The sequence below is a fragment of the Adiantum capillus-veneris genome, chromosome 7, assembly GCF_014529385.1.
Source record: "Adiantum capillus-veneris isolate H3 chromosome 7, ASM1452938v2, whole genome shotgun sequence".
Lineage (NCBI taxonomy): Eukaryota > Viridiplantae > Streptophyta > Polypodiopsida > Polypodiales > Pteridaceae > Adiantum > Adiantum capillus-veneris.
The window spans coordinates 104645226-104665286 of NC_140937.1; the positions used below are offsets into that span (position 1 = coordinate 104645226).

Consider the following 20061-nt stretch of genomic DNA (forward strand, 5'->3'; position numbering starts at 1 on the left):
CTGAACATCACTTGTACAACTTTAAGTGAACCCAATGTAACCCCAAAGTGAATTGAAAGTGAAGCAATTGCTCGGTAATTATGTGAATTGTCCGACATTTCAAGTAATCTACTTGTAATCTCAACCCATATAAGCACACCCCATGATTACATTCTCTCTCTCATCAAGTCACAGACTCACACACAATAACTTAATGGTAGAGCCTTGGGTCAGAGGAAGTCCAATTGACACTTTCGGGGCCCAACTTTTGTTTGATTCCATCATTTAACTGACAGCCCTCACCGTCAAATGAATAAAAACCATTGATCCCTCCTGACAGGGTGGGCGACAAGTAAGTTCGAGGCTTGCTTAGGTGTGAAACACGTGGAACACAGAATGGTTGGCATGGACCTCGGAATATTGCTCATTTTTCACTATTTTTTCAAACTTGTTAATTCACAAACCACATCTTGGAAGGCCCAAATTACAACTCGCTGCGAGATCGAGTGCCAACCCATTCAAAATATAATACCCTGTAGAAAGCTTATACACAAACACCAAATGCATGATGATGAAGCTACAGAAGTGCTCCTCCATGTGATCATCATTTGTATGCAGAGAAATAGATATTCTGCACTAGAAAATTTCTGGTGCTTTACTAAGGGGAATACGTTCCTCACGCTGTGAGGCTGCCAATGACAATCTCTTCCTCTCCATCAACGCGTATATCATTTGGAAGAAACCTACAACCAAATCTGAAGGGACTGTGTGATACAAAGCTTGGAATTGCATTAGAATTAGATAGAAAGGAAGTTTCAAAACTTATATCCTCCCCATCCCTCCCACTTTCGTCGTATGACCATCCAATAAGCTCTTCATTTTGGTTATCGAATCTGGCCGCGAGGCCTTGGCAACACCCACAACCTCGTCTCTCTGCCCTCACATCAACAATATGGGTTCCCCACTAAGCCTTTTTGCCACTTGACCCTTGTATAGTATTCTTCTCTTCATTGAGCAGTATTGGTGCTGCGACTATGTACACCAAAATTATAATGTCAAGTCCTTCCAAAGTTCAGCTAGATTATAGAGTTCTTGAAGGTTACCTTTCATAGTTCTAGAGGCACAAGGCTCCTCTGTGGGCTGCTGTCTTGTGTCCCTTTCAATAGTGCCCATCAATGTCGATGCGACTCCGCGCGCCTTTCTCTGCATGGGAAGGGGACTGCAAGATATCTTCAGCTCCATCATCGATGAGAGGATGACCAGAATCGCCTCCAACATACTTCAGAAGCACTCGCTTTGTCCTAGGAAGGTCAGGTTGTAAAAACATGCGTGAAGCTTGAAACGCATCGAACTTGTATGTCTCCTTCCCTGCTTGATAAAAATCTACTGCAAGCATCAATGGAGGATCCTCAGGTGGCAGCCAGTCTTTGAGACTGGCAGCACTCGAAAACTCTGGGCTTGATACACAACTACTAGTGTTGCTCTCATACAAAAATTTGAACTCGTCGTCATCTTCATCACACGACCTTCTATGGAGCATGCTCAGCTCAGGAGAGGGCGCATAGTTGTCGGTTAACGTATGCAATTCCTCATTCTCTATGGTGTTGTCATTTAGGATATATTTCATAGATAGAGTTTTCTGTAAATTGCGAGGATTTTCACTTGGCGTTCGACACCATGGATGAATGCCTGTATCAAGTGTTGCCTCCCACAAAGGGACGTCGGGCAGCTCCAGCTCATCAAATATGTGCGTACATGTGTTAACACCACGGCTCTCAACAGGCACCCCACCACAATGAGTGGCAGTTAAGAGCTTCTGCAAATTTGGCTCTTCAATTGCATTATCGCGAACTAAACATACATTCTCTTCTAACACAGAAGCTGAGCTCTTGCCTGCATCTGATAAAGTATCACCATCTTCGGTATTATCCATAAAGGTGAGATACTTGGCTCTTGGAAAAGAAATGGCCCTCTTGAGCACGCATACGGAATAGGGGGCTGTCGCTTGATTTGATGTGATGAGAGGATCCACCAATGGGACTGCTTCAGGGTGCATTCCTGAGAGGGACTCCACCTTACGAGACGCCCTATTTCCATCTGCTTCTCTGCCTCCACCCCCGTTTTCGCCAGTTGATGGCTCCTTGTCATCATTGTTCAGCAGTGGTTGCATGAATGTCATGTCTGATAAAGAACTCCTCCGTGCACGCCCATATGCTAATGCAAAATTGCTAAATTTCTTCGGATCACTATCGTCTATGCTCAAAGAACAGGAAATATACGATCAGAATGAGGTCTGGTGAGTGCAAACAAGCCATTAATTTGTCAGTAAAATAAATGCTCCATGTGGGCAGCTTGAAATTCTCCATAGCAAACATCAAGCATTCATTAAGCACTCACATGAAAGCACACAATACCCTATATGTGAGAGTAAACACCTATCAACATATGGATGTATAGCTATGCATGCAAATACAACAAGGGTGTATTCCTACCATGCATAAACCAAATACACATGCAAGCTCAATGATGATTCAAGCATACTCATGCATATAATTAACAGTAACTTGCTGCTGATAATTGGAGATTAAATTGAAACAATCGTCGAGCCCGGACTCGCATACATTTTCACAAGAGTATTAAGAGTGATATAGAGACTCATGAAGGAGGGTACTAGAGTACCTGTGACTGGAAGTAAAAGGTCATCCATATCAATTTTGGTCCGGAGTGGCGCCCGGCGAAGGGCTGTAGCACGATAGTTGGCAGAGAAGATGGAGGCGATGTAGCCTATATCTAATCTCTTAATGGTTGATTCCAACTGTGACAGACCAAGACCCTTTGTCAAAATTGCCTCCCATGCCTCCTTCTTTTCCACCTTGGGCGATCTCTCCTTCGGCATCTGCTCCTTCGACTTGGAGCAGCCCGTTACGCATGGTAAGTGCGTGGGCGTATTCCTGCGTGCGTGCATCATGCCTATCTGTGTGTGCACCTCTGATATTCTATGGTGGTTGAGTTGAGTGTCTGTGTGTGCTCCTCGGGCAATCACATGCTTATGATGAATTTTTCTGAGTGTGCAATATGAGGCTATTATGAGCACGCTTGTGTGAGTGTGTTTTCTCCTCAGCTTCCACAGGCAATCACATACTGGTCTTGAGTGTGTGGAGAGTATGCGTATACATGCATGTACATGGATCAAATCTGCAGACTTGCGTTAGGTGTGTGTGTGTGTGTGTGTGTGTGTGTGTGTGTGTGTGTGTGAGAGAGAGAGAGAGAGAGAGAGCTCACTGCACGTATGATGTATCCATTGACGATTATCAAATCTGCAGACTTGCGTGGGTGTGTGTGTGTGTGTGTGTGTGAGAGAGAGAGAGAGAGAGAGCTGTATAGCCTAATGTATTATCGACGTGTGTGTGTGTGTTTGTTGGGGGGGCTGTTACTTCAATGCCCAAGCGTGGCTGCATTGACGTGATGAGCGGCGCTTGTCAAAAGCATAGGTAGAATCCAGTTGAGAAGGAGCCATGGAAGAGAGGACTATCCAAGGCTCATGGGTGTGTCACATGGGCCTCCTTGTCTTCTTTCTCAAATAACCCTTTCATCCCATAAGAATCATGGTCTAGCATAACTTAAGGGTGGGTTCACACTCGATTAATGGATGAAAAGCACCTTTCCACTTTTACTTTTCAGATTGGTAGCCAATTGATCTCCTAACACTTTTATTTCTTGCAAACATATTAAAAATCCAGATCTATACTAAGAACAATAATCCACTTCTTAATACAACGGGCTATAGCACGACCAGTTAAGTCTTTACAATTAAGGATAAGACCATGGATATTGAAGGACTTCATTTTTTGGAGGCTTTAATAAGTTTAGCCATGGATATTCAAGCTCTGTTGATACTAGACCTCTCATATAAAATATATCAAGCTCTCCTAAAGGCAATTGGATTGCTATTACTTTTGTTGCTCCATTCAAGTATACCATTTCCTCTGTTTAGGCACCTAATTCAATTTAATGATGACAGGAAATTGCCAAAATCTCTAACCCTACTGTTTGGTGGGTGATTTTAATATGGTTGAATTATTCAGTGATAGGCACCTCAACAAAGGCCAGGTAATTTCAGGCAAAGAAAAGGAACAATGGTCTACTTGACATCTGAGTGAGAGAGAGAGAGAGAGAGAGAGAGAGAGAGAGAGAGAGAGATCGATCCCCAATTTGAGTCTATTTCAAAAATAAGAAAAATAGATTTTCAATGTACATCACTTTATTTTTTGTCTCGAATGTTTATTGTACAATGTTGGGAGGTTTAAAGTGAAAAGCAAGGTCGTTTCTATGTTCTAGTAGGTTAAACGGACACTTCATTCAGTTTAGAAAATTTATTTATTTTCTTTTTTTTGTGCTTTTCAAGTTTTTTTTTAAAAGTGAAGCTGGATTCTTAATCTACAAATCCCTAAGAAGCTAAGGTTATTTTTGCAAAACTTTGGTTTTTGAGTGCTTTTTGCACCTTTTGTGCTTTTCGATGAAAGCGGATCCGTTTTCTCCCTTAGACACAAGAGGCTCTTGCTCTATCAACACTCTCTTTTGCATGTCGTGTGTGCATCCAAAAATAGGAAAAAGTTGTTTTGCACATACAGGTGAAGTTATGGCATATGGTTGATCAAAGTGGTGGGGCTATTTTGCATCATGATTGGATTGATGTGGTGATGTTGTATGATGTATGGAACCTAGAGGATAGATGTGGATGTCTCATATACATGAGTGAACTTCTTTTCATCCTTCTAAGTCAAATCTATCTCTATGTTAATTCATTTATGCATAGTTAAACATTTCCAAAATAGTGATTCAAGATTATGTTTAATCGTTGGTCTGATTTCTTTGAACGCATGATAATTCCCTCTTTAAGGGTAGTGTGTGTTGGCTCAGTTTGACTTTAGCATGTACAGTCAAAACACCAAGTGTGGGAGTTGGTTCAGTGAGGAATATGGTTTATGGTGAAGGGTTCAAAATCCCGTATGGTTTTGGTTGAGGAAGCTGGTGTGGCTCCTTGATTTTTTTTTGGTTATGATTGTGTTGCCAAATTTTTTGCATCCATGTTTTATGCTAAAGAGGTTTTGTAGGATGGATATGCATCACCTAGAGTAGAGTGAAGTGTTCACCCATATGATAAGGATTGTATCATGGTTTCTGGTTTTGGGATTGGATATTGAAGTGTTTGGATGGTTTATGTCAGAGACAAAAAAGAAGAAGATCTATGCAACGCTCCCAATCCAGCAAAGCATCAAATTATTGACCCTTTCATCTAAGACTAAACGATGTAGGTGATCATAATTCTATATCGACATTATCATAAGAACACAACACATGAGCCCAATCAAAATTGTAAATTGCATATGCACAAACAGTATTTTCCAAGGCAATGAGATTATACATAGGACCATTCTATCCTATCATAGGCTTTGTCGAGGTCCAGCTACATCAAGATGCATATATTAACACTACCATCAAACATCAAGGAGATAACGAACAATTTTCAATACTTCAAATCCCAGCATAGTAAGACATACATTTTACCTTATTGATTGAATTTAGGATTACATATTCTTTCACCTCTCTTAAATGCATTAGGAACTTCATCTTCCTGAACATCTTGATAGTAAACTTACAATGGAGTTACCTATAGAAAAATTTAATCTTTTGGCTTGAATTTTGTCTTCAATGTTCATGAAGGCAGCCATCCAATTTTCTGAATTCTGTGCTTCATCAAAAGACAGAGGCTCCTCAACATCATGTAAGCTAGACACAGCCAAAGCATAACAATCTGATGCATAAGATGCATGGAGAGAGCCTGAACGAGTACGACTAGACAAAGGTGCATCCAATTTACTGTCACGCAAAGTGTGCACCAGCCATTTTGGCATACCTCTAGCTGCTCATTTTCAGCCCTTTCCTCATCAAGTACATCATGTACATATGCATCAGTAATAGGCTGATCTAAAACATTTTCAGAAACCCCCATAGGCTGTACATTTGCCTCATTGGAACTTACATTCGTATTTCCACCACTGAAAAGAGGCAACAAAAGTGTCATAAATTTGTTGTGAGCTTACATTACTGTCTCTAGTACATGACAGCAAGGGCTGAACAGAATCTTCCACAAACACTACATCCCGAGAAATCAGAATACGTTTTGTTTGCGGATGATACAACCTGTAACCTTTGCTTTTAGCACTATAACCAACAAAAATACATTTGACAGCCTTATCTTCCAATTTCCTGCGCTGTACTTGTGGCACCAAAGCATATGCCAAACAGCCAAAAACATGCATGTGCTCAATAGAAGGTTTTCTATCATGCCATGCTTCATATGGAGTAATAGACTGCAAAGATTTCGTAGGACACCTGTTAAGTACATAAGTGGCACACATAATGGCCTCAAGCCAAAACTAATGTGGCAAAGCTTTACTTTTGACCATACATCGTGCCATTTCCGTTAGTGACTTGTTTTTCCTCTCAGCAACACCATTTTGCTGAGGTGTATAAGGCACTGTACATTGGTGTTTTATCCCAAGACTAGCCAGAAATGCATTAAATTCATGAGACATATACTCCCCTCCTCGATCCGAACAGAGGGTGCCCATAGTACATTTCGAGACATTTTCAGCCATAGCCAGAAATTGTTTGAAGCACATAAAAACTTCGTACTACTCTTTAAGCGGAAATACCCATGCATGCCTGGAGTAATCATCAATGAAAGTCACGAAGTACAGGTAATTGCCCAAGGACGGAGTTTGCATGGGCCCACAAACATCACTATGCACAAGCTGCAACCTGCATGTGGCCCGAACTGAACCATCCTTTGGAAATTTAGAACGCTGCATCTTACCCAAAATACAGCCTTCACAAACATGTTTGACAGGTGCTTCAAGAGGCGGCAAAGAAGCAACCATATTAGATTTCTGCAAACGCAGCAAACTGGCAAAATTCAGATGACCAAAACGTGCATGCCAAAGTTTTGCATCTGAAATAGCCCTTGAATCTGCAACAGCACTTGCAAAATTTTGTCCACACTTGTCATACAAAGTGAGCTTATACAGCCCACGACACAAAAGCCCAGATGCAACAATTTCATCACCAAAACTGAGATCATGAACTATACATCTGTCATCCACAAATTTGACTACAAGTCCAAGTCTAGCAAGTGCGGATACAGACAAGAGATTTTTCTTGATCCCAGGTACATAAAGTGCATCAACAAGTGTGAAGGAACTTCCATTAGCAGCAGTGAGCACAATCTTTTCCAACTCCCTGAACTGGATAAGAGGCGTTGTTTGCACAAGTGACTGAATTCCCATGAGGGACAGACTCGAGAGAGGTAAACAATTCACGATGTGAGGTAATGTGCTTTGTAGCACCGCTGTCGAAATACCACACATGTGAATCTGCAGCAACTGACAAGCATGCATCATGGACAACAGGATTGTAAGTGCACTCTGCGCTAAAATCCCATTCTGCATCAACATCAGCAACACAGTCTCCTTTCACAAAAGACTCAACAATGGTTGCATTTGTAGTGGAACCAGCATTTGCAGTGGAACCACCCTCTTTCTTCTTAGCCTCTTTGGCCTTCAACTTAGGACACGACTTGATCAAGTGATCATTGGCTTTACAATAATGGCAACGCATCTTCTTTTTGCCCTTATCACCAGAATTGCCAAACGAAGTACTGCCAGCAGAAGCATTAGAAACAGAATTTTTGCCAGTCGCAGCAGAACCATAAGAAGTGGCTGCATTACTGTTACCACCCTTTCTTTGAGAAGCAATAAAAGCCTGTTCAACTGCACGCTGCCTAGTCCTGTTTTTTTTGGAGAGTGACTCTTGCAACAACAATGTGCATAATGCATCAAGCTTGACAACTTCAGGATTTCCTTGGGTCATCAGTCTCCAAGTACTAGCAAAAGTCTGGTAGGAATCTGGTAAGGCATCAAGAACAATCTGCACAAGGGAACTGTCTGAAATGACTTCACCTGCATATATAAGCTGCTCATTGATATCCTTGACACTAGCAAGGAAAGTGTCCATATCATCTTCCTCATGCATAATCTTTGACTCCAGCTCTTTACGCAGCAAAGCAATTTTAGTCTCATTGCGGCTTGCATAAAGACCTGCTAGAATATCCCAAGCCTGTTTTGCAGATTTTGCTGAACGGATGTGAGGAACAGTGTGCTTCACAGACAACGCAATCAATGCATGAGCTTGCGCATCCTTAACATCCCAACGAGCTTGTTCTGTCGTAGGCAAAACAACTCTAACAGCTGCAATCCTTGCAGCAAGACCTGCAACATCCTCAACATCGCCTACATCCTCAGAACCAGGACGTACATCAATGCCCTGCACAATGTTCCAGACACCCTTTGACACAAGAACATGTTGCATCATATAAGCCCACATAGGGTAGTTGTCCCCGTCCAACCTATCCTCAACAGCAAACATCTTGAACACATCTATGTTGTTGTTGTCAGCCATGGTAAATGTTGCACCTGATGTGAAAACTGCCCGAAAATAGGAGAAACGGAGCGGGAACAACGTGTGCTATATAGCACAAACCGTAGAAGACTGTAAGGCACCTGTTATGCAGAAAACGGCACTGACAGAAATTCTGCACAAAATGACGAAATAGCCTGTGCAATATTGCCTGTAGTGGAAACGGAGGCCGAAATGAGCCCAAATCAAAATTCTGAGCAGACCAAGCTCTTCGATCTTGCCCAAAATATTTTCCCACCTGCGAACGCTCGCCAAAGCTCATTGAAATCAGAGAAAGTGAGCAGGCGTGTGCTGGAGCAGCTGGCGACTAAGCCCGGGAGGACGTGACCTGCTCTGATACCAATTGTTGGAATTAGGGTTGCAGAGAAACACACACAGCTTGGAGAAGACGAAGGAAGCTCAAGGCACACAATAGAGAGTGTGTTACTTAGTGTGCAATGGAAAGATTGATAGCCCTAGAGTGATGGGCGTATATACAATGCACAGGGGAAAAAACCTCCTAAAGAGGGAAAAAATGCCCCGGCGGTCCTAGTGTGTTCACACACATCACTACCACATGTATATGGTAACAATTTTCTACAACTTGTTGGTATTTGGAATCCTCTCTCTCCATAGTATGAAAAAATGTGGATAGGTGGATGAGTCGATTCCACAAAAGGTCCACTACTTCTACTTAGTCATTTATGATTTTGAAGTTATGGTATAAACAAATTTTATTTGTAACACCCTGGGACTGCCATCCTAGATCCTTCTTCCAACCTTTCTTTACAGCCCTTGGCCTAGGATCCCTTCTCCACTGGTAACCGGCCCTTGGCCCAGCGGTCCTTGACCTCCAGGGTGACCCTTGACATTACTTCCCCCTTGGAGAAGTGTTTTTGTCCTCAAAAACAAAAGTGGGGAACTTCTTCGTAAGAACACTAATGTTTTCCCAAGTGGCATCTTCTTTAGGTCAATCTTTCCACTTGACTAGTGCTTGTCGACGTACATGATGATGCATACATAGATCATGATAGTCCAAAATACGTTCAGGCTCATGCGTTTGGATAGGAGGTTCAATAACATTGTTGTCCCCATGCAAGCGTTTACGTAAACGACTTACATGAAATACCCGGTAATGAGAGTTTGTAAGCTCGATCATCCACTCACTTGAGTATCTTGAAAGGCCCACAATATCTCAAAGATAATTTAGGTGTTAGCTCAGTCTTCAAACTTTCCATGCTCTCGCACACGCAAAAATATCTCTTCCCCTTTCTTGAAGGTAACTTGCCGACGTTTCTCATCAGTAGACTTCTTATACTGATCTTGCCCTTGTCGGACATTCTGTCGAGTGAGTTCAGCATATCCATATGGTCTTGGATAAAATCATTAACCTGTTGGAGTTTTTCTATTGCCAACTCCACCGTAACTGGTGACCTAGGTTGAAAACCGTACATTAGCATGAAAGGACTAAAACCAGTCGTGACATGCTTCGCATTGTTGTAAGCAAACTCAAGAAGAGGTAGATACTCTTCCTAGTCTGTTTGTTTCTTGCTAACGTATGCTCATAGAATATCCTTTAGCACTTGGTTAACTCGTTCAATTTGACCATCCCTTTCAGGATGATCCGATGTACTGAGTTTGAGTTGTGTACTCAATCGTTTAAACACGGCCGTCCAGAAATGAGTGTTAAACTTGGGATCATTGTTAGGGAATGGGGTTTAAGGTGCAACGAAAATTATAGATTAACTAGAGGAATCAATCAATTGTGTAACATTGAGCATATTTGAGCATGACAATTGCAGAGCATGCATTAACTTAGATTCAATCACACATCACACACATAGTGAAACTGTAAGAAAGAGAGAGAGAGAAGAACTCGACACCAGTTGAGGGCCAAACTTTTTGGAGCCGACCCCCCCTCCAAAAGGACTTTGCATTAATAAATTTTTCTTCTTTAGAAGAGCTTCTGATCAATACATTTGACTAATTGCACTTTTGGCTGCACAAATTGAAGAGGTGAAAGCTCTAAAACTTGGCAGAGTTTGCGATTACAATTTTCACCTAAAACACCTCGTTGAACTCAATCCCAAGGCCCTAAACACCTCGTGGGTTGTGGGGATAAAGAAAATCAGGTTGGAAAGAAGATATGGAAGTATTAAGAAGTAGTAACCTGCACAGTTAAATAGTATAAACTTGAGCAGCCATAGCTATAAAAATTGTGTAGGAGAGAGGGAGAGAGAGAGAGAGAGAAAGAGAAGATGATGAGCCTTGAGGAGAGCATGGAGAGCGTCTTTTGGCTGAGGATTGTAGGAGCTTCATGAGATAGGAAGACATAAGTTTCCTTGCTCTTTCCAGGGTAGCCCCGCAAAAAAACGCAGAAAACTCTCTCTTGCGGTCCTCAAATGAAAAAACTCTGAACTACAAAGTTTTTCATCTCACTGTTTCCAAAACGCTTTATATTTTGAGTTATTCCAAAAATACTCACCGTACGTTCTAAAAAAGAAGTTTTCTATTTTTAAGAGCCACTCCTCTCACCTTATCTTTTGCATGGGAGGCTTGTTGACCACATCCCTTATCTCCACATAGCTTTATATTGGCAAGTGTGGATAATAACACGGTACACCTTGGCTCCCATTCTACCTTTTGGTTATCCTTCTCACTTTCAGATGCTTTCGGGATCCGTTTTGGACTCTTTTGGACTTGCTAATATCCCGCCTTCGCCCCATAAGATCCTGATTGAATCCTTATCGAATTCTGTTGGTACTTGTAAAGAATGTATTTAGATTTTGAAACTCTCTAGCTCACAAACATTCCTTTCCCCGTTGTACATAATTGGCCCTTCCACTATTTTTATTTTCTCTCACTATAATGGAAAATCCTAGCAAGAGAAAATTCATTTAAGTAGACAAAAAATGAAATTTGGTGACATTACCCCACCCTTGAAATCATGGTCGTCCTTGACTATGCTTCTATACAAGAGAGTTATCTTTGGTCCATTGGCTTTTTTCTCAGGTTCCACTTTTAGCACATTCGAAGTTGTTCCAAAGTAGATGACCAATTTACTTGGTACTTGGGAGAAAATCTGCCGCAAGTATGTCTATCCTATAAGGACTATCACCTTTCCATAGTAGATTGCAAGTCTACTCAGTACCTGGGTGAAATTCTATCGCAAGTGTGTAACATTTGGTATTTCATGAACTTTAAGCTGCAAAACTTACCAAGAAAAGAAAATAATGAGAAGAGATAATAAAAGGGGCCCGGGGGGGGGAGAGAAACAACAAATTAAAACTAAACGCGTTTCTCTATATAAAGCTCATCAGTAGTGCCAATTCTTTTACAACGATTAGAGGCTTTTTGAAGGAGTACGAGCGGAAGTGCGACGCGAGAGAGAGTGCGAGAAGAAGAGCACGACGATATGGTGAACTCGCTCTACTGTAATGTGTAGAGCATAGTGAGTTCTTATTAGGTTTTTACAAAAGAATATGTGTACATACCTGGCAGCCTGCCCACTTACCTGGGTGACCACATTGGGCTTTATACCCCAACAACCTCACACTTAAAGTCCAATGTGGTACTTTAAGTGTGAGAGAAGCTACTATACAAGCTAATATACAAGAGATGTAGAGAAGTCATGTACTACCCCACACCTAACTGCTTGCGAAAATGCGCAAAGCTCTGTGAGGGAAGTCCTTTTGTAAGTAGATCAACAGGATTTTCTGTGGTGTGAACTTTGACAAGATGAAGTTGCTTATCCTCGAGCATTTCCCTGATGAAATGATACTTCACATCCACATGCTTTGTCTTTGAGTGATAAACTGGATTGCGAGCCAATTGTATAGCACTTTGACTATCACAATATAACACATGCATCTCTTCTTTGATTCCCAAATCTATTACTAGTCGATTAAGCCAAATTGATTCTTTGCATGCCTCTGATGCTGCAACATATTCAGCCTCTGTAGTAGACTGAGTAACACAATCTTGTAATCTAGAACGCCATGATACTGCTCCACCAGCCAATGTAAAGACATACCCTGACGTAGACCTTCGGTTGTCTAAGTCACCTGCATAATCTGAGTCTGTAAAACCCTTTACACTTAGCTCCTGACTCCCATAGCATATACGCATACTCTTTGTAGCTTTCAGGTATCTCAATATTCCTTTCACTGCCTCCCAATGTTTCTTGCCTGGGTTTGACATGTATCGACTTACTACTCCCACTGCAAATGCAATGTCTGGGCGAGTAGCAATCATTGCATACATCAAACTACCCATTGCAGACGCATATGGAATCTTATCCATTTCAGCCTGTTCTTCCTCAGACACAGGACAATCTTGTTTGCTAAGTTTCACATATGGTGGCAATGGAACACTCAGTGCCTTTCCCTTCTCCATATTGAAACGTTGCAAAACCTTGTCAATATACTCTTTTTGAGATAACCAAATCAACTTCTTTGATCTGTCTCTCTCAATGCGCATACCAAGTATATGACTTGCCTCACCCATGTCTTTCATGTCAAACGATTTTGCCATCTTTGACTTCAAAGATGAAATTTCTTCCAAGTGCTTGCCAGCAATCAACATGTCATCCACATACAAAATAAGGATCAGCCAACTACCATCCTTAGCCTTCTTTGTACATAGACAGTGATCGAACTCACTACGTTTGTAGCCTTGAGAGAGCATAAACTTGTGGAATTTATGGTACCATGTCCTCGGTGATTGTTTTAAGCCATAAAGACTCTTTAACAACTGGCATACCCAATCTTCCTTGCCTTTCTCAACAAACCCTTCTGGCTGCTGCATGTAAATTTCCACATCTAAATCACCATGCAAGAACGCTGTCTTGACATCCATTTGGTGCAACACCAAATCTAATATGGCAACGAATGCAAGAAAGCATCTCAATGTAGTCATCTTGACCACCGGAGAGAAGAATTCATCAAAGTCAATGCCTTGTTCTTACTTAAAGCCCTTGGAAACAAGCCTTGCTTTGTACTTTAATTGACTATCATGAGCGGTGATCTTATACCTGTAAACCCATTTACAGGGTAGAGCGTTTTTGCCCCGTGGTAATTTAACTAGCTTTCATGTCTGGTTTTTATGCAGAGCTGTCATCTCTGACTGCATGGCCAATTGGCAATTCCTGGAGTCCTTCATTTGCACTGCTTCCTTGTAACATGAAGGTTCATTGCAATCAATCAACATGACATAGTTCATAGATGGAACAAACCTATCAGGAGGTCGCGTGACACGTCCAGATCTACGCACAATAGGTGGCTCAGGCTCAGCCACAACCTGTGGTTCCACTCTATCCTGTCCTTGCTCCTCTTGAGCCCTGACATTTTGTCTTGCACGTGCAGGTCCATCTTCTTGGAAGACAACTCTTCTAATCTCCTCAACCCTCTCTGGTTTAGGATGATATTTGGATTCATTAAAGTGAACATCATTGCTGTAGACAACCTTTCTGGATTCGGGATCCCAAAGTCTGTACCCCATCTCACCAGAATTACCATAGCCTAGAAAGATGCACTTTCTACTCTTTGGCTCAAGTTTGTTCCTAAATTCCTTTGGAACGTGAGTATATGCCTCACAGCCAAAGACTCTGAGATGCTTGTATGAGGGCACCTTGCCTGACCATACCATCTCTGGCACTGAATCCTTTTGCAAAACCTTGCTAGGAGATCTATTTACAAGATGAACAGCTGTTGATACAGCTTCAGCCCAAAACCCATTTGGCAGCTGTGCATTAGACAACATACTTCCCCCCCCTCTTGTATGGTCCTATTCATCCTCTCAGCAACACCATTTTGAGGAGGACTGTAAGGAGCAATAAGTTCACGTTTTATACCTTTTGACTCACAAAAGTCCTGAAAGTCCTTTGAAACATACTCTCCACCATTGTCAGTGCGTAAGCATTTAAGCTTCTTGCCACTCTGATTCTCCACAAGTGTCACAAACGTTTTGAAAACACTAAACGCTTCATACTTGTGCTTGAGAAAGTAAACCCATACTTTCCTCGAGTAATCATCTATAAATGTCATAAAGTAAGAAGCTCCCCCTAGAGATAGGTTAGGCATAGGTCCACACAAATCACTATGAACAAGTGCCAACTGTGTATCTCTTCTACTGCTTCTATGCTTATGTGGCTGCTGTGTTTGCTTACCATACAGACAATGTTCACAGAATTCAAAATCATTAAATGAAAAGCCAGGCAAATAACCAGAACGAGACAAGATTTCCATTCCCTTCTTGGACATATGTCCTAACCGGCTATGCCACAAAGAAACGTTCGGCTGCTCGGTTACATTGATTACATTTTTAGAGACATTTGATACATAAATCATGTAAAGTCCTCCAGACTTTACTCCATGTGCTACTGTCATAGAACCCTTGGATATCTTCCACATGTTCTGTCCAAAAGTGGTGACGTAGCCAGCATCATCAAGTAAACCTGTGTTGATCAAGCTCTTTGTAATTGCGGGAACATGTCTCACATTCTTCAGCGTGAAAGAAGAGTCATTTTGAAACTTCAATTGAACGTCTCCAACACCTAAGATCTCACATGTCTGCCCATTGCCTAACCGAACATGATCTTTAGTGGTCACATAAGAGGTAAACCACTCCTTGTTTGGAGACACATGAAGTGATGCCCCTGAGTCTATAATCCAGTCACTCAGTGCATTTTCATCAGATGCTGTAAGAAGAGCTGAGTCCATTGTATTCTTCAAGAAGTAGATGTCTCCTGACACTAGACTGTCATCCTCTGCAACAGTGTTTGTCACATTTATTTCTTGAATCTTCACTGAGGACTTGTTCTTCTCACCATGGTTTTCAGCTTTCTCTTTGCCTTTTTCTGCTTTCCATTATCTGCAGTCTCTTTTCATGTGACCCTTCTTGCCACAATGGTAGCATTCTATGTCACTCTTGCCTTTAGCACTGCGGGACTTGCTATGAGACTGATTCCTCTTCCCACCTTTGTACTTTTCTTTGGTCCTTCCCCTGACAACTAAGGTTGTTCCTTTGCCTTTGTCCATTGTCTTTCTATTGGTTTCTTCAGTAAGCAGACTTCCTTCTACACCTGCTATGTTCAAACCATCTGGAGGTGCAGAATAACTCAAAGCTGTGCGAAAAGTGTCCCAACTTTCCGGCAATGTGATCAACAGGAACATAGCTCTAACAGGTTCATCAAACTTGACACCTTGAGTTGACAACTGACTATAGATTGTGTTGAATTCATTCAGATGATTGGACATAGGTGTCCCTTCTTTCATCTTCAAGTCAACAAGCTTCTTAAGCCAGTATACCTGTGAAGCTGCACTCTGCTTCTCATAAAGATCACTTAGCTTTAACCATGCTTGATAAGCCGACATCTCGTCTGCTACATTGAAGTAAACGCTTTGTGCCAAAGTCAGCATAATGGTAGAAAGTGCCAATTCATCCATTTCGCTCCATTCATCTTCGTCCATATCTTCTGGTTTTATCCCCTTGAGATTTATAGGTTTAATCTGCTTCTTTTGTACCAACACGTGCCAAATCTGCTTCTTCCACAATGGGAAATTGGTTCCATCCTGCTTCTTGATATTGTAAAGAGCAGTGTCATGTGATCCAGCCATAGCTACGCTTCACAGTGGTTTACTTTCCTGGGAAAAATTCGGCAGAGTTTCCCATGTAAACTGACCTCTGAACCAATATCAACCTGTCAAATGAACCAAGAAAGCTTCAGATTCTGCATAAATTTTGGCAGAGTCTCCTTTGTAAAATGGCTCTAGTGCACTCAAAAACAGACCAAAAAACAGCTCAAAAAACACTGTCTCTCTGACACTTTAAGCTGCGGGTAAACCTGTCCTGCACCTGTACTGTCTCTCACTGTCCTGTCACTGTCCTGTAAGCATAGACTGTGACAATGTCTCAACGGCAGTAAAGAAAAGATGCAATCCCAACTGTCTAACTCACAGGCAATACATCCTAGCTGCCTATCTAAGGGTGCTCGAGGGATCGCTCCAAGACCTGTATCACAGAAAGGATCTCAACATTCGAGAATCCCCCAGCTCAATAAAACCTCACTCGACCCTCAACAAAGGCTGCAGTAAATCTGACAGTACATAGACTTCCCACAAAGTCATACATCCACAAATTTCCCACTGTATACTGTAACCGCTGCGGCGGTTGTTTGCTGCGTGACTCACAACAAGCAAACCCTCAACAGACATACATCATCTCTGACAATACATCCCATGTGGAAGTACCTGCAATGTCAGGATGAAATCTGGAATATCAAGCAGCAAACACAAGCTACCTGATGAACTAGTGGATGTCACCTATAGTCTGTGTGTAGATGTGCCCGTGTCGTATGTGACACGCCTCCAAGAACTGTGAGCCGTCCTTCGATGTGTAGACAGCCACAAATCAACACTTTGGGAGTGTCGATATCCTCAGCACCTGCAGTCGTAGGCCGAAAACCCCAAATTTGCAGAGTCGGATCTGCACCCGCTGAGACCACGTAGTCGAAAATGGCCTGCGCAGAACTTTGTCGAAGCCGAACGGTGACCGAGATGACCTCAGAATGAAAGTCTGAGAACACCAAGCCCTTTGGGCTATCCCACAGGATTTGGGACCGTGTCTTCGCCTGTCGAATTTCACTCCAATCTGAGCTAGTGACTCTAGCCTCTTGCAGTGCTGCCCCGAGCCTCGATCTGAGCTCTGATACCATTTGAAGGAGTACGAGCGGAAGTGCGACGCGAGAGAGAGTGCGAGAAGAAGAGCACGACGATATGGTGACCTCGCTCTACTGTAATGTGTAGAGCATAGTGAGTTCTTATTAGGTTTTTACAAAAGAATATGTGTACATACCTGGCGACCCGCCCACTTACCTGGGCGACCACATTGGGCTTTATACCCCAATACTTTTAAATAAGGGTTGGGGGTTAGGAACCCAAGGTGGGTACAAAGGTGAGCATTAAAAGGAGGATAGAAGCTTTATTGGTACAAAGAAGTAAATACAAACATCTTTTGGTATATTTGGTATAGAGAAGTAAATAATGGTGCCATTTGGTACAATGTGCACCATTTGGGGGGGAATATCAAGATAAAACAGGCTAGAAGAATCAAGGCATAAAGTGAAAAATAGGGGGAAGAATAAAATTATTCGGAGGCACAAAAAAGGGAAAGGGACAAGATAAAAATAAGTATAAAAATTGACACCAACTTTGGGGGGGGGGGGGGGGGGGGGGAGGAGAAGTTCTTGCTAGGAGGTCAAGGAGGGGTGTTAGAATTGGCGGTTAGCATCTTCTCAATATTGGGCGCATTGAGCCAACAAATCAAGGTCTTGGGGAGGTGGGATAGTTCGTGGTGCCAAGTTGAAGGGTGAGAGGTTTGATCAAGGTATGAGAGAGATTAAGGTTTCACGTAAAGGGTGAAAAGGGAATTTTGACCACAAAGGGAGGGCCTTTTGATTTGGGTTTCTTCATCAAGAGAGAGTCCCTATCATTATAAGAGATACGGGAGAATCAGTTTTGAAGAAGAGCATGGGGGTACCCTCTTGCTTTAAGTCTTTGAAAAATAGGGTACGAATGGTAAGGAAGCCATCCAAGGAGCTCTCTCTAATGATATATCTTTTCAGCTCTGAAATGATAAAAGCGACTTTCTGGTGGGTGGGGTGCCAAGATTACCAGGGTCTGTAATTGTAAGAGTTAAGATTTTTTGAAAGCAGTGAGAATAAAAAATCCTTGAATGAAAAAAGGAGGGTCCTTTGAAGAAATGAATGTCAAGGATGGAAGCTTCTATGGAAGAAATGACCGGGGAAATTTTGATATGGTTTTGAAGTGGTGACCCGTAAAGCTTGAGTATTTTTTCAAGATCAAGAAGGGAGCCCTATCAAATGCCAAAGGAATCATCAATGTATCTTTTGAAATAAAGGAGAGAGGGATGGGAGGGAAGGTTGATACTATATTCTAAGTGACAAAGACAGAGGCATGCATAGACGACCGCAAAATTGGAACCCATGGTAGTACCTTTGATTTGTCGCCAACAATTACCTTGGAAGGAGATGTAGTGGTGGTTAAGGACAAGAGAGGCCAAATAGAGGATGATACTTGCTTTGGGTGAGGAAAAATGGCGTCAAGTAGAGCCAGAGAGGACAAGCAAACCTCAACTTCGTAGGCTGCTCAACTTAGCAGGCCAAACGACCTTTACCTTAACTCGCCTAAACTAGCATTGACCCTTACCTTAACTTGCCTAAACTAACACTGCCCATATCGGGTGTTGTCTACAACTACCTTGTCTTCGGCTACAATTCCACCAAGCTTTCACTAGTTTAGAGCCTACCCACAACCTCCAAGTTCTCAGAAGCCTTCCTTTTTTTCCTTCCTTTTAGTTAGCCTGCAGTTGTCACTCCATATGCTTCTACATGCTCCACTTTTTTCTCCATATTAGATACTGAGGCTGGAGAGGGCTTTCACCACTAGTTTTGAATTGAGACTTTGAAGCATTGAAAACCAAACTCCCTGCTTTGCCTACTTGCTACACCATCAACATGGAATCCTCCTCCACCCCCACCCTCCATAGTAATCCCACACCCTCCTTTAGGACCCCCCCTTTTCTCTCATCGTCTAGCTCGGTTTCCATTCTTTCCTCCAACAGCTCCGGCTTTTCCATCGTCGACTCCCCCTCTCCTAATACCACTTTTACCTTTCTTGTACCGGTATCCACTTCTCCAACTTTTCCTACTACCCTTCCGAGTTTCATTTTGGCAGCCGCCCTCACGAACCCCTTTGCACTTGTCGCACAACCAAACACTTTGATTCCCGCTTCCTCCTTGAAGAAAACCCTCTTCAGCACAGCAAGGGCTCACGACAAACCTCCATGTGGAGGAATTTGGTTTCTCCCCTCCTTCCTCAAAAGGTGCCAAAAGCTACGGTGCGCCCATCGGTTTTACCTCTCAAAGGAGAGTGCTCCCCAATCCCCCCTCATTGCTCCTTTCTCTTTTGGTTCTTTCTCCTCTTCTTTCTGCCACCTCTCCCTCCCCTTTTTTCTCCAACGCCTCTTCCCTTAATCCTATCCCCTTAATTTCTTCCCTCCCCACCCTTTCTACAATCACCCAACCTCAAGAGTTTGATAAAATTGTGTCTTGTTACTTACAAGAAGTCAACACTATTAATCTCAAGATTTTTAAAGCAAAATCTCACATCCTACACCTCCAAAACCTCAGTGCTAACAATAAAGCTCCCAATAGCATGTGCATGAAACCACCATGCCTTGTTTTGGAAGATTCCAATGCCCAAGCCCTTCTCAATTTCGGATATTGATAGCCATTTTTTGGCTATCCAAAATTGCCATAGTGAGCTACCTCACCCTACCAAAATCACCTAAACACTGTGGCTATCCCTACCATTTCATTGTACATAGGCATGTGTGAGTTAGGGAACTTTCCCTATATCTTCTTAAAACCCTCAGCTAACTAGTCGTTGGGCTAGTTGAGTCAAATAAATAAATTAAATATATATATATATATACATTATGGTCCATTTGTGTGTAAGTGTTTCATTATATATAAGACCTAAATAT

The 20061-nt window shown here is 42.2% G+C and overlaps 1 protein-coding gene and 1 pseudogene across 3 annotated transcripts; one reads left to right on the forward strand and one right to left on the reverse strand.

The window, feature by feature from the left end:
- Positions 1 to 387: 387 nt before the first annotated feature.
- LOC147454363 (uncharacterized) lies at positions 388 to 3364 on the reverse strand. 3 transcript variants are annotated; one of them, XR_015188772.1, is made up of 3 exons: positions 2659 to 3364; positions 1083 to 2232; positions 388 to 1005 (listed from the first exon to the last, which is right to left on the reverse strand). XR_015188772.1 is itself a non-coding variant. In XM_086517321.1 (2 exons), the coding sequence occupies exons 1-2, from the start codon at positions 2945 to 2947 to the stop codon at positions 1139 to 1141; spliced, it is 1383 nt and encodes a 460-aa protein (XP_086373447.1). In that variant the 5' UTR covers positions 2948 to 3363; the 3' UTR covers positions 388 to 1138. The 3 variants fall into 3 exon arrangements, 1 of the variants encoding a protein (XP_086373447.1); XR_015188771.1 differs by having other exon boundaries at positions 388 to 1011; positions 2659 to 3363; XM_086517321.1 differs by having other exon boundaries at positions 388 to 2232; positions 2659 to 3363.
- A 15245-nt stretch (positions 3365 to 18609) lies between these two features.
- Positions 18610 to 19740, forward strand: LOC147454364 (uncharacterized; annotated as a pseudogene).
- The last annotated feature ends 321 nt before the right edge of the window (positions 19741 to 20061 follow it).